Source organism: Argopecten irradians, chromosome 6 (assembly GCF_041381155.1).
Source record: "Argopecten irradians isolate NY chromosome 6, Ai_NY, whole genome shotgun sequence".
Lineage (NCBI taxonomy): Eukaryota > Metazoa > Mollusca > Bivalvia > Pectinida > Pectinidae > Argopecten > Argopecten irradians.
Window position 1 is genome coordinate 46,898,052 of NC_091139.1, and position 13,411 is coordinate 46,911,462.

The 13,411-nt window shown below is 36.8% G+C and overlaps 1 protein-coding gene across 1 annotated transcript in view; it reads left to right on the top strand.

Annotated features, from left to right (window-relative positions):
- Positions 1 to 2,429: 2,429 nt before the first annotated feature.
- LOC138326565 (spindle assembly abnormal protein 6 homolog) overlaps positions 2,430 to 13,411 on the top strand; it is a 37,610-nt gene continuing 26,628 nt past the window's right edge. Inside the window, exons 1-7 of the mRNA XM_069272662.1 lie at positions 2,430 to 2,791; positions 4,883 to 4,943; positions 5,657 to 5,736; positions 7,605 to 7,709; positions 10,470 to 10,644; positions 11,189 to 11,266; positions 11,987 to 12,106. Of these exons, the coding sequence (XP_069128763.1) occupies positions 2,727 to 2,791; positions 4,883 to 4,943; positions 5,657 to 5,736; positions 7,605 to 7,709; positions 10,470 to 10,644; positions 11,189 to 11,266; positions 11,987 to 12,106 (684 nt within the window). The 5' untranslated portion in view covers positions 2,430 to 2,726. The remainder of the gene's footprint in view (positions 2,792 to 4,882; positions 4,944 to 5,656; positions 5,737 to 7,604; positions 7,710 to 10,469; positions 10,645 to 11,188; positions 11,267 to 11,986; positions 12,107 to 13,411) is intronic.

Genomic DNA, 13,411 nt, shown 5'->3' on the forward strand with positions numbered 1-13,411 from the left:
ATATGTGTCGTTTATACAATATGGGGAAAAAAATTGACAGATTATACGCTAATATAGCCTACATTAAAACAAGAATATCAAGAACATTCTTGTAAACCTCCCTTTTTACCGTTTTGATCAAGGCCGTAACGCGATTTCTCCATTTTCCGTTTAAGACATTGCCTTTAGTCATATTAACTATTATTACAATTTGGCAGTCGCTACAAAGATATATTATGGAGGCTGTTAAATACTCTATCTAGTGGTAAAAAGGTCACCTAATAAAATACATGTTCGTTATCCTGAAACAAATAATTTCCTATGTCAACCTAATGTAGTTCGCTAAACCTGTCTATATAATAAGGATTAAAAAAAAAAATATTGTTATTTTTTTAGCCAAATATACAGGGGGGAAATTAAAGTAAAAATAATAAGAAAAAAACTAATAATATAGGACAGGTTTAGCGGCACGGTTTGACTGGTTGAACCAAGTTGTTAGTTTATGAATTAGAGAAGAATCTGGCGATTTTATATCATTTTCAGGCGTGCTTTAAAAAAGCCCTCACATGCCCGTATTAAATATTGTGGATTCGTCAGGGTTTATACTTTAAATAATGACTTTGTAAAGATGCTCCACGGCCGACAGAGCATAATTGGTGTTTAATCGTGTGTATATATGTCTAATTAACGCAAAAAAAGTAATAATAATAATAATATAAGATGATTTATTTGCTTTGTATGCATACGAAATCATTACTTCATTCCATGAAGAACGAAAAAGTGCCACGGAATATTTTCGGGATGCAATTAATTATTTTTGATAATTTTATAGAGAGCGCAGCGAACGGGCCGAAGGCCCGTTCGCGAAGCGAACTCTTGTGATAGAGGTGTCTCCCTAACGTTATTCTATGTAAATCATCCAATATATGTAGAGTTGGAAAACTTTCTCACAAACCGGAAACAGGAAGTCAACACAAGATCCAGCATCGCGCAAGACAGTATCTAAAGTCACACTCTCGCGTGATTACAAAATCACACTCTCGCGTGATTACAAACAAGTAACGCTTGGAAAAATACAAAATGAAAACATTGGTGAAAGATAAACCTTCCAATTTATTCTTACCTGAATCTAACAATTACATTTTGTCCTGAATCTTAACTTAAAAGCCGTTTTACGTGAGCAGTTGCTTCGGAATTTTCCGCCTGGCAACGGAGAATGACGTTGAGATATAATTTGTAGCCGCAGTCACGTATTTTTGCAGAAAGTGAAAGTAGAAGTATCCTATGTTCAATATTGTTTTTCTTGTGATAAACTCAATGCCAGTAATTCAGCAAAGCTATTATTCTAATAATTAATAATTCTATAAATGGTTTCTAGCAGTACAGTTATTCAGCGCACCCAATAAGCTATAAAAACAAAACACATAATATCGATAAGACTGATGGGTCAGGGGAGAGTACTCTTTCGCCGTTGGAAATCCTTTATTTAGATCTACCTGGCATATTTCTATTTAGTTAAACATTAAAAAAACGAAAGAATGGATTAACTGCTGCGCTCTCAGATAGGCTTTGCCTAAAATTATATTATTGAAGTAAAATGAGAAGCTCAAACTTTTCAATTGTGGTAATGTGTAAAGTAAGTAACTTTTGTAACCGAAGAAAATACTAATTCGTCTGCTACTATTTTTATGGAATCGTTCAGAATAAGAGAAAACGACACTGCACTGCTTCAGGTTAATATAATCGATAAACAAGTTGAAGATTTAGGCGGATTGAATTTAACGTGCTTCCTGATCTGTATCTCTAGAAAACTTACTACGGTATCTCTCAGTAAGCAAACATAATATTAACCACGATCAAGGCGATACCAAGGTACAACTCGGAAAATCCTTATTTCCGACAAGTACTATTTGCCCTAGTACTAAGTAGGCTAACAGAATAAGAAACGTAACTGGAGCTAAATCAGAAACATGATACACATAATACTTCGATAATAAAATTCGTTATTAATTTTGTCAGATATTTACTGCTCAGAAACAGGTATTATACTGACAGTAGTAGTACAGTAATCTCTGTTTACAGTGAATAAGACCATATTAAAGTTAAAATATGAAAAAATGAAAATAGATTATTTTTTCAAACATTTTTATTCTTAATTATTTCTAGATCAGTCCAGAAATATTATGTCTTTTGAAAGTCTTAATAAGATATACAGTACAGTACAAAATCCCGCCATTTTTTATTTTGCTGTAACCAACGTCAGAATGCTTTATCATTGCGATAATTTGATATATATTGAATATAAATTGATAGAAAAATAATTCATTTGGCGGATAAAAATTATTTTCAAGAACATAACAACTGAAAAGCACTTTAAAATGTAAATTCCAATAGTTTCGTTTCGGTAAATGTTGTTGCTTTAAATTCGAAATATACACGTTACCGAGCGGGCGACTTGAACATGTCTGAACAGTTCCACAGAGGAACAACCACATTGGAAGATATCCGACTATTATCACAGCGCATGTCCCTACATATCTGAAGACTGTTGTATACAGATTTATGTGACATGGCCATCGATATGTGTAACGTACATTTGAATCTGATCCAAAGAACGGATTCAGACGTAGAATAATCAATTGTCAATGGGAAATATATTTGACGTTTCTGCAGGGATTTATATATCCTCTTTTATTTGAATGTTATGGTTTAATTTATTGTTTTGATATAATACACGGACATTTATAATGGCAGACGAACTGTTTACCAAAAAATTGCCGGTCATATTCAAATGTCCGGACCGCGAGGACAGGTAAGCACTCTGACACTTTTTGGCCTTGTTCACATTTGTCAAGGTCTGTGTTGAATAATCACATTTATTGTTTATGTCGTGCTTGCTTCTGTAAGATGTCTGTTATAGATATATGCCAGTATGTTATAACTAGCCCGAGATACTCTGGCCCTGACACTATGACAGATACTATTACTATGTATGGTGTAGGGCCTGAGCGCACTGCTGTATCAAAAGGTGGAAGTCTCCAACACCGTTTGGTATAGGGCCAAGTCATCTCCGATTTAGACTGTTTACAAAACACATACCACCGAGAAGCATCACTTACTCTGATCTTTTCAACAAATAAATAATTTGTCTACTCATAGCAAAGATTTATAAGCGAGAAGGATTTGTCACTATCTCTTTACACTACTAAACACGATGCGAGACGTCAATGAACCGAGAATAAAAACATTTTTCTCACCAAAACTTGTCTTATCAAGTCAAAAGAAGCACTAATGTAAAGCTTATAAATTCCACTATGTCTAAGTCTGGCACCCACAAGCTAACATCAAAGGTTGTGCCGTCAGATATCAAAGGTAATCATTTGTCATCCAACGTCACGGTCCATACACAAACACAAAAGAGCTTGCGACTTATACGTCCAAAACCCCGAGTGACAAATCCTTCTCATTTATAAATCCTTGACTCATAAAAATCTATTTTATCATGCGTGCACGTTATATTTTGTCAATACAACTTAGTTTCTTTTCCCCAACTCTAAATTAACCTCCTCATTGTCGCCACTTTCTCAAAGTATACAAATTGTTTCTAATCTTTACGGATTGGTATTTTTGGGCTACAGATAAATTTATTCATTTGTTGAAAAGACCAAGGTAAGTGACGCTTCTCTGTGGTCATGCAGTCTAAATCGGAGAAGACCTGGCCAGATTCCATTTGGTGTCGAATAGTTCCAGCTTTTCATATAGCTGTGTGCTCTGGTCCTACACCAGACATCAGTCTATCATAATGTCTAAGTCTGGTGTCAGGGCCAGAGTATCTCGGGCTATGTGATAACAATCTGTCAAAATGTCAAATTCTGGTGTTGGGGTAAGAGGAAACAGAGATTAATTTTATTATAACTGTGCACAATTGTGGGAGTGCTAAATAGACTTGTGATATGATCTAGTAAGTCATTCAAGCTACAATTGTGTGTTGCCCATAATTGTGTTCACAATACTAAAATGTAGCAGCTAGACCAGGATTTGAACCCGGGACCTCCGAACACTAGCCAAATGCTCTACCGCTGAGCTACCTGGTCACCAATGATCAACCGCTACAAATATGTATTTCCACTTTCTACTTTTCTGACTCAGTCAGTATATATATAGAACCGTGGACATGCTGGAGACTCAGGTTTGATTCTTTGTCATGCCAATCGAGTATGTATATCTTCAACATTGGCACCCAACTAGATAAGCCATGAAATTAAAGGTGGTCTTTAGGTTTGATTGACAGTCTCTGTTCATATTTTAAATATCAAGAAAAACAGGGGGAGTATACGTAGTGTACACATATAACAGGAGCAGCTCCGGCCGGCATAACTTAAAAAGTTTTTTTTCTTCTTAGGGGCCACAGTGGCTAAGTGGTTAAGATGTCCCAACATATTACCACAAGTCCACCATCTCTGGGTTTCGAGTTTGAATCCCATGTGGGCCAGTTGTCAGGTACTGACTGCTGTTCGGTGGTTTTTCTCTAGGTACTTTGACTTTCCTCCACCAACAAACCTGGCACGACTTTTTATGACCCTGGCTGTTATAAGATGTTAGATTAATGAAAAACCAAACCAAACTTCATATGCCAGGGTAGAGCATCCGACTAATGGTCAATCGGAGAATTCCAGGTTCAAACCCTAGTCTGGCCATGCAATTTATAATCTCCTATATATACATTAATAGCAATAATATTTCAATGTAAATTTTGTTTAAATTGGCTTATTTGCAAATTCAGGATGTGTAGGGCTGGGATAAAAATATTCTACTGATTTATAATCTCAGTGATAATTTCAAAATCAATAAGAGTAGCAGGTACCTGTATGTAACTACTATTAGGTTATTATATGTTTTCCAGACGCATGTATGTGCAGTTAAAAATGGAGCTGCAAACAGTGTCATCCCCTCTACATAAAAAAGTAAGTGAATTTGTCCATCACCACAGGTACCATTCATTATACTAAATAATAGGGCTGGGTATTGGAAGGTCTAAAACGATACAATACGTATTGACAATACACTGAAACAATACATGATACGTATTGACGATACAGTGGACCTCTTTTTCAAACTCAGTTGACCAATGTGTTTTGAATATTGTGACAATAAAAGACAATTTTGATAAAACATTTTATAACCAGGAAAAATCTACCAAACATTTGATTCGGTTTATTATCTGTGTTAATTAATTTATGTCAATTTGTATTCTTAGTCATCTAAAGACATTTCTAATCCATCTAGGTGACACAGATGCTTTAAACACTTCCTTTTGATTGAAATGCTCTTACTTGAACGATGTTTAAGAATAACTTTTGTTAACTTTCTATAATAAAAACAGTAGGTTGAGTTGTTAAAACGATACAGCGATATACAGCATGTTTGCGTATCGATAATCGATACGCTTCTGAAAACCGATACGTATCGGTATATCGATATATTGATCCAGCCCTACTAAATAAGTGCTTTAATTTTAAAATTCATCACTATACAATCCTTTTATTTTATGAAATAATAAATTTGCACCTGTGTGTAATTTTGTATATGAAGTTTCTTAACTTTATACCTTTTGATATACATTGTACAAACATGTTTTTTTTTAAGGTATTTATAAATGCATTGATTTCTTTGACAGGAGCTTGTTGTTAAAATGACAGATGAAAAGGACTTGTTTTTTTTATACACTTTGCGAATAGGAGAAGAAGATTTCCAAAGGTAATCTAAATGATGGGATACATTCACCATTTATGTTTAGAATTAACCAAAGTATGTAAACTGACTAAATCTGGGACTAGTCAACATTTAATAACCGCCTAATCCACCCTATCATAAACACTGTATCATGCTGTTAAACTGCATCCTCGTTATTCCAGGAGTGTCTATCACTCAGAATATCTACCCCCTGGAATATTTCATAACAAAACTGAAGGCTCTGTGTGTGAAAACAGAGGAGTAGGTAATTTGGTCCTTTGGTGCACATCAAAAGGATTGAATAACTATAAGCTGGTTGACTGTGTGGCTTTGAAGTTGGGGATCAAGGTTTCTGTAATTTCCAAAGTCTGATTCTCTACAGGCCTAGAGTCTGTTTCTCTTTGGATATTTGTTTTTCTCATGAAAATGCCTTATCAGGTTTGCGATGAAATATTCCAGTGGTGGTAACTCCTGGATTGTTAAACTGGAATTAATTATGATAATTACTAGAGTGGTATCTAAATACCTGGTATGTAATTGCGCTCCCTATTTCCTTATCATTTCTGATATATCAAAAACATATCTGTTCTAACTATGATGCTCTTTGAAGAATAAACAAGTACCTTGGCATGGAAGTTTTATATATTAATATTGATCAAAACTGGTTGAAGCTGTTCACATTGACAAAGGACCAACATCTCGACTGCTTCCAATATTTTGTCTACTGCAAAATAAGAAAAAGTATCAATCTCACAGGAATAATCTTTCACCGGCTCTCCAATAACCCTGACCTATTGTGTGAAATAATCTATCACCGGCTCTCCAATAACCCTGACCTATTATGTGAAATAATCTATCACCGGCTCTCCAATAACCCTGACCTATTATGTGAAATAATCTATCACCGGCTCTCCAATAACCCTGACCTAGTATGTGAAATAATCTATCACCGGCTCTCCAATAACCCTGACCTATTGTGTGAAATAATCTATCCCACTCTCCAATAACCTTGACCTATTATGTGAAATAATCTTTCACCGGCTCTCCAATAACCCTGACTTATTGTGTGAAATAATCTATCACCGGCTCTCCAATAACCCTGACCTATTGTGTGAAATAATCTATCACCAGCTCTCCAATAACCCTGACCTATTATGTGAAATAATCTATCACCGGCTCTCCAATAACCCTGACCTATTATGTGAAATAATCTATCACCAGCTCTCCAATAACCCTGACCTATTATGTGAAATAATCTTTCACCGGCTCTCCAATAACCCTGACCTATTGTGTGAAATAATCTATCCCGCTCTCCAATAACCTTGACCTATTGTGTGAAATAATCTATCACCGGCTCTCCAATAACCCTGACCTATTATGTGAAATAATCTATCACCGGCTCTCCAATAACCCTGACCTATTATGTGAAATAATCTATCACCAGCTCTCCAATAACCCTGACCTATTGTGTGAAATAATCTATCACCGGCTCTCCAATAACCCTGACCTATTGTGTGAAATAATCTTTCACTGGCTCTCCAATAACCCTGACCTATTATGTGAAATAATCTATCACCGGCTCTCCAATAACCCTGACCTATTATGTGAAATAATCTATCACCAGCTTTCCAATAACCCTGACCTATTGTGTGAAATGATCTATCCTGCTCTCCAATAACCCTGACCTATTGTGTGAAATAATCTATCACCTGCTCTCCAATAACCCTGACCTATGTGAAATATAATGATTAAAAAGTCAACATGAATCTATGTAATGTTTTAACGTGCATGCGTATTGATTAACATTGTTATCATAACAATGTTTATCAATATCATATAAAAATTGGAATTTCAAGTAATACTCAGATCTTGGAACATTTCTGTTTTTACAGTTTAAAGACACAACAGGGTCTATTAGTGGACTTTGCAGCATTCCCACAGAAATTTATAGATTTATTGGATATGTGTCTACGGGAAGAACACAAAGAAATGCCAAAGTATGTAAAATCAAGGATTTTCAGTCATTTTAATTTCATCAAATTTTATTGACAATGTAAGTCAATAGATTGAATAGCAGGCTAATGCTATACACAGATCCGTCATCCAAATAAGAATTGTGAGAGAATTCAATATTTAAAGGCCCAATATACGTAACTTTTCATTATTTTTGTAATCACAAACATATACAAGGATCGAACATTGTACCACTGACCTAGAATAAAGAATAAAGACGTGTATTATGACATTATTCCGTGCAGATAAACCTATGATATTGTACAGTCAAAAATCATCTTGTAAACATAGCTGCCATCTTGAAATAGTTGCAGTTGCAAAACTGACAAATATCCCTAACTAGCGTTTCGTACATAGGCCCACAGGGGCCTGACACAAATATCCCTAACTAGCGTTTCGTACATAGGCCCACAGGGGCCTGACACAAATATCCCTAACTAGCGTTTCGTACATAGGCCCACAGGGGCCTGACACAAATATCAAACCAACAGTAGTATCAGTTAAAGTATATGAACTCAGAGAAAATCTTTAATCAAAATTGTTTTTTAATAAACAGGCTCTACATATCAGAGACGTATATCTTACCTTAAAGGGAAATAATTGACAATATAATACATATACTGTTGGTTAGAAATTTGTGCGAGTCCCTGTGTGTAGTCCTACACATTTTTTACAGTCGGTAACATGTTTGTTTCTGTTTTTCCTGTGCAAAGTTGGCTGGGTCACGACAATGCATTACTGAAGGGTTTCGTATATAGGCCTACAGCCTATATCGATTGCATAACATGATATTTTCCGAAAAACCATGAGTTTCCGTGAACCTTTTCGTATTGTTCCGGTTTGTATTTAAAATCTATTGTGGACCACATTAGTTATTTTTGATATTTATATTTTTTAGCTCACCTGGCCCGAAGGGCCGGTGAGCTTATGTCATGGCGCGGCGTCCGTCGTCCGTCGTCCGTCGTCCGTCCATCCGTCGTCCGTCCGTCAACATTTCCTTTAAATCGCTACTAGTCATAGAGTTCTGCATGGATTGTAACCAAATTTGGCCACAAACATCCTTGGGGGAAGGGGAACAGAACTTGTATAAAGTTTGGTTCTGACCCCCCAGGGGCAGGAGGGGCGGGGCCCAATAGGGAAAATAGAGGTAAATCCTATAAATCGCTACTTGTCCTAGAGTTCTGCATGGATTGTAACCAAATTTGGCCACAAACATCCTTGGGGGTAGGGGAACAGAACTTGTATAAAGTTAGGCTCTGACCCCCCGGGGGCATGAGGGGCGGGGCCCAATAGGGGAAATAGAGGTAAATCCTATAAATCGCTACTTGTCCTAGAGTTCTGCATGGATTGTAACCAAATTTGGCCACAAACATCCTTGGGGGAAGGGGAACAGAACTTGTATAAAGTTTGGCTCTGACCCCCCGGGGGCAGGAGGGGCGGGGCCCAATAGGGGAAATAGAGGTAAATCCTATAAATCGCTACTTGTCCTAGAGTTCTGCATGGATTGTAACCAAATTTGGCCACAAACATCCTTGGGGGAAGGGGAACAGAAATTGTATAAAGTTTGGCTCTGACCCCCTGAGGGCAGGAGGGGCGGGGCCCAATAGGGGAAATAGAGGTAAATCCTATAAATCGCTACTTGTCCTAGAGTTCTGCATGGATTGTAACCAAATTTGGCCACAAACATCCTTGGGGGAAGGGGAACAGAACTTGTATAAAGTTTGGCTCTGACCCCCCGAGGGCAGGAGGGGCGGGGCCCAATAGGGGAAATAGAGGTAAATCCTATAAATCGCTACTTGTCCTAGAGTTCTGCATGGATTGTAACCAAATTTGGCCACAAACATCCTTGGGGGAAGGGGAACAGAACTTGTATAAAGTTTGGCTCTGACCCCCCGGGGGCAGGAGGGGCGGGGCCCAATAGGGGAAATAGAGGTAAATCCTATAAATCGCTACTTGTCCTAGAATTCTGCATGGATTGTGACCAAATTTGGCCACAAACATCCATGGGGGAAGGGGAACAGAACTTCTATAAATGTTGGCTCTGACCCCCCGTGGGCAGGATGGGTAGGGCCCAGTAGGTGAATTAGAGGTAAATATTTGAATTCCTTCAGAAAAGAAACAATGAACCTGTATTTAGAACATTACTTGGCATTACAAACCAGGTGAGCGATACAGGCCCTCTGGGCCTCTTGTTTCTCAAAACGTCACAGTTGGTCGCGTTAAATCTTATCTGGCTTGAGTCAACATGTTATGCAGAGAGAATGTGATAATTTTCTTGTAAATGTTTGTGATTACAAAAAAAAAAAAACCTGAAAACTTAAGTATATTGTTCCTTTAAATGATAATTCATGACCCAAATGCAAATTTTAATGCTTGTAAGACCAAAAGTAATTTTTTGTCTCTGAGAAAATAGAATGATTAATCAAAGAGACTGATAGAATCTTACATGGGTTTGTCAAGTGGACTTGGATATCTTCGTTTTCCTATTAGGAAGAAATAAAGCCCCACAAAGACCCTAACTTGACTTTGTTATGGAACAGAATTTAGTTAAACATACTAATAAATGATCTGTTGCATTTGATTAGCAACATAAGTGACTGATCAGATAACATTCTGTATTTTTGATTTCATTCAATCGTTGTTAGTACAGATGTGTAACCACAACCAGAGGTCTGCCAGACATTTTGTATGTTCAATTTGTTTCAGATTGGTACTACAATTTTTATATGTTAAATTCATTTCAGATTTGTATTACACTTTGTATCTCAGAGTTCTGTTGGTGGGGACAGAACTATGTCTATGCTGAATGTGATTGAGACAAATCCTTTTAAGCATCTTACACACCTTAGTCTCAAGTTCTTCCCCGGTACAGATTCTGACGTGAAGAAATACCTTGCCGATTGTCTGAAGCAGCTGAGGGTAATTATCCTGATGGCTTGGCTAGCTAATTGTGTTATGTTTTGAACCTATTCATTTATTTTACAATTACCTCTAAGGTTATGGCAAACAGATCTTATATATGGCTCATATTTTGTAGATTAAGTCAATATGGGGTTTGGATTAATTTGTTCTCAAAATTGTACCAGTGATGTATGAAACCCTAGTGGACAAGCTATAATGGTATAAACGACTATGAAGCCATGCATAGAAATGATGAAGTCCAGGTGTCTCTAACTGGGTTGGAAATTGTCTGGCTGATTTTCTGGTGCCAAAATATATAATTGGCTACATTGATATACATCAACTTCTCAGCTTGTTTTAAATAACTTATGTTAGAATACATTAAAGGCTGTTCCAAGTAAACCATAGAGTGAATCAGTCCAGATGTACAACTATATATAGCTAGTGGTATGTATGTGATCGTCCATAGTGTGGATTTATTAGAAGGTGATGACCTAGCTGTTGTGTAGCAAGTACATCTTCATGCTATATTTGTTTTAAGTGTTTTTTGTTTCCCCAACAGGATACCAATGCACTATTACAGCAGAGACTGGAACACACAGATGCTGATCTCAACCACAAGTTACAGCACACACAGGAGGTCAGTCAAGTACCCATGTACCCCTAGAAAAATTGCCAAGTTTAGTAAAAACTTGAGTCATATCTCCTTATATGTACTTACATGAGCTTTATTGACCCAAGTGACTTTTTTGAGGGGCCTGGTTATAAACCCAGCCTTCTCTATCACTGTTCAGTAACATGTAATCGTATTTTGTAGGAATTAATTACTTATAGAGTAATTATAGAGCAAAAAGTAACTCCAACAATGTTGTCAAAATTATTGTCAGATTTTCTAGGCGGTCTGCCCCTTTATAAAGACACAAAAGAACAAACAAAATAACATATTAAAGACGATCACAATAATTATTACTAACAATGCCGATATTGACCGATAGTTTGTGGCTAAACATGGTGACTCTCCTGTTTCCTGTTTCTTTTAACAATCACTTACAAAGTTTTACCCCTTTTAAGATGTAATACCTGAGTATATTTGCTGCTATAGTTTCTCATAAATCCGAATGTAGATAATGACCTGTAAATTCTTTTGGAGTTGAAGTTCAGGTTTGTGCAGAAAGTCAACACAAGTTATATGGTAGCTTGATTGAACACTCGGAGGCCATGAAATGTAACACAATCTTCAGTTAAATATCCATACACCTTCAAATATCAATCAAAGGAAACTTAAAGTAATTATAAAAGTAGCTTTCAGTGATAACTAACAATCCATTTAATAAATCTTCAACTTTTCATGATTCCAAAGACGTTGTCGTCTAAGTCGATAGAGCTGGAGCACTTGAAGGCTGAATGGACGGCCAAGCTGACTGACTTAGCCGCTAGACATAAACATGAGATGGCTACAGAGAAGGAAAAGGCTTTACAGGTAAATCACACAGTTACTTCATATCATGGTCCTATAACTCAGAAAAAGGAATTAAATAATACACATGCAATATAACTAATCTGCCATCTTACTACATATTACAGGATCATACCATGTATCTAGTTGTAAATGTAGTAGAACTAGAGGATGAAGGTCTTTTTCTGAAGGCTATAGGATCATACCATGTATCTAGTTGTAGATGTAGTAGAACTAGAGGATGAAGGCCTTTTTCTGAAGGCTATAGGATCATACCATGTATCTAGTTGTAGATGTAGTAGAACTAGAGGATGAAGGCCTTTTTCTGAAGGCTATAGGATCATACCATGTATCTAGTTGTAGATGTAGTAGAACTAGAGGATGAAGGCCTTTTTCTGAAGGCTATAGGATCATACCATGTATCTAGTTGTAGATGTAGTAGAACTAGAGGATGAAGACCTTTTTCTGAAGGCTATAGGATCATACCATGTATCTAGTTGTAGATGTAGTAGAACTAGAGGATGAAGACCTTTTTCTGAAGGCTATAGGATCATACCATGTATCTAGTTGTAGATGTAGTAGAACTAGAGGATGAAGGCCTTTTTCTGAAGGCTATAGGATCATACCATGTATCTAGTTGTGTAGATGTAGTAGAACTAGAGGATGAAAACCTTTTTCTGAAGGCTATAGGATCATACCATGTATCTAGTTGTAGATGTAGTAGAACTAGAGGATGAAGGCCTTTTTCTGAAGGCTATAGGATCATACCATGTATCTAGTTGTAGATGTAGTAGAACTAGAGGATGAAGGCCTTTTTCTGAAGGCTATAGGATCATACCATGTATCTAGTTGTAGATGTAGTAGAACTAGAGGATGAAGACCTTTTTCTGAAGGCTATAGGATCATACCATGTATCTAGTTGTAGATGTAGTAGAACTAGAGGATGAAGGCCTTTTTCTGAAGGCTATAGGATCATACCATGTATCTAGTTGTAGATGTAGTAGAACTAGAGGATGAAGACCTTTTTCTGAAGGCTATAGGATCATACCATGTATCTAGTTGTAGATGTAGTAGAACTAGAGGATGAAAACCTTTTTCTGAAGGCTATAGGATCATACCATGTATCTAGTTGTAGATGTAGTAGAACTAGAGGATGAAGACCTTTTTCTGAAGGCTATAGGATCATACCATGTATCTAGTTGTAGATGTAGTAGAACTAGAGGATGAAGGCCTTTTTCTGAAGGCTATAGGATCATACCATGTATCTAGTTGTAGATGTAGTAGAACTAGAGGATGAAGGCCTTTTTCTGAAGGCTATAGGATCATACC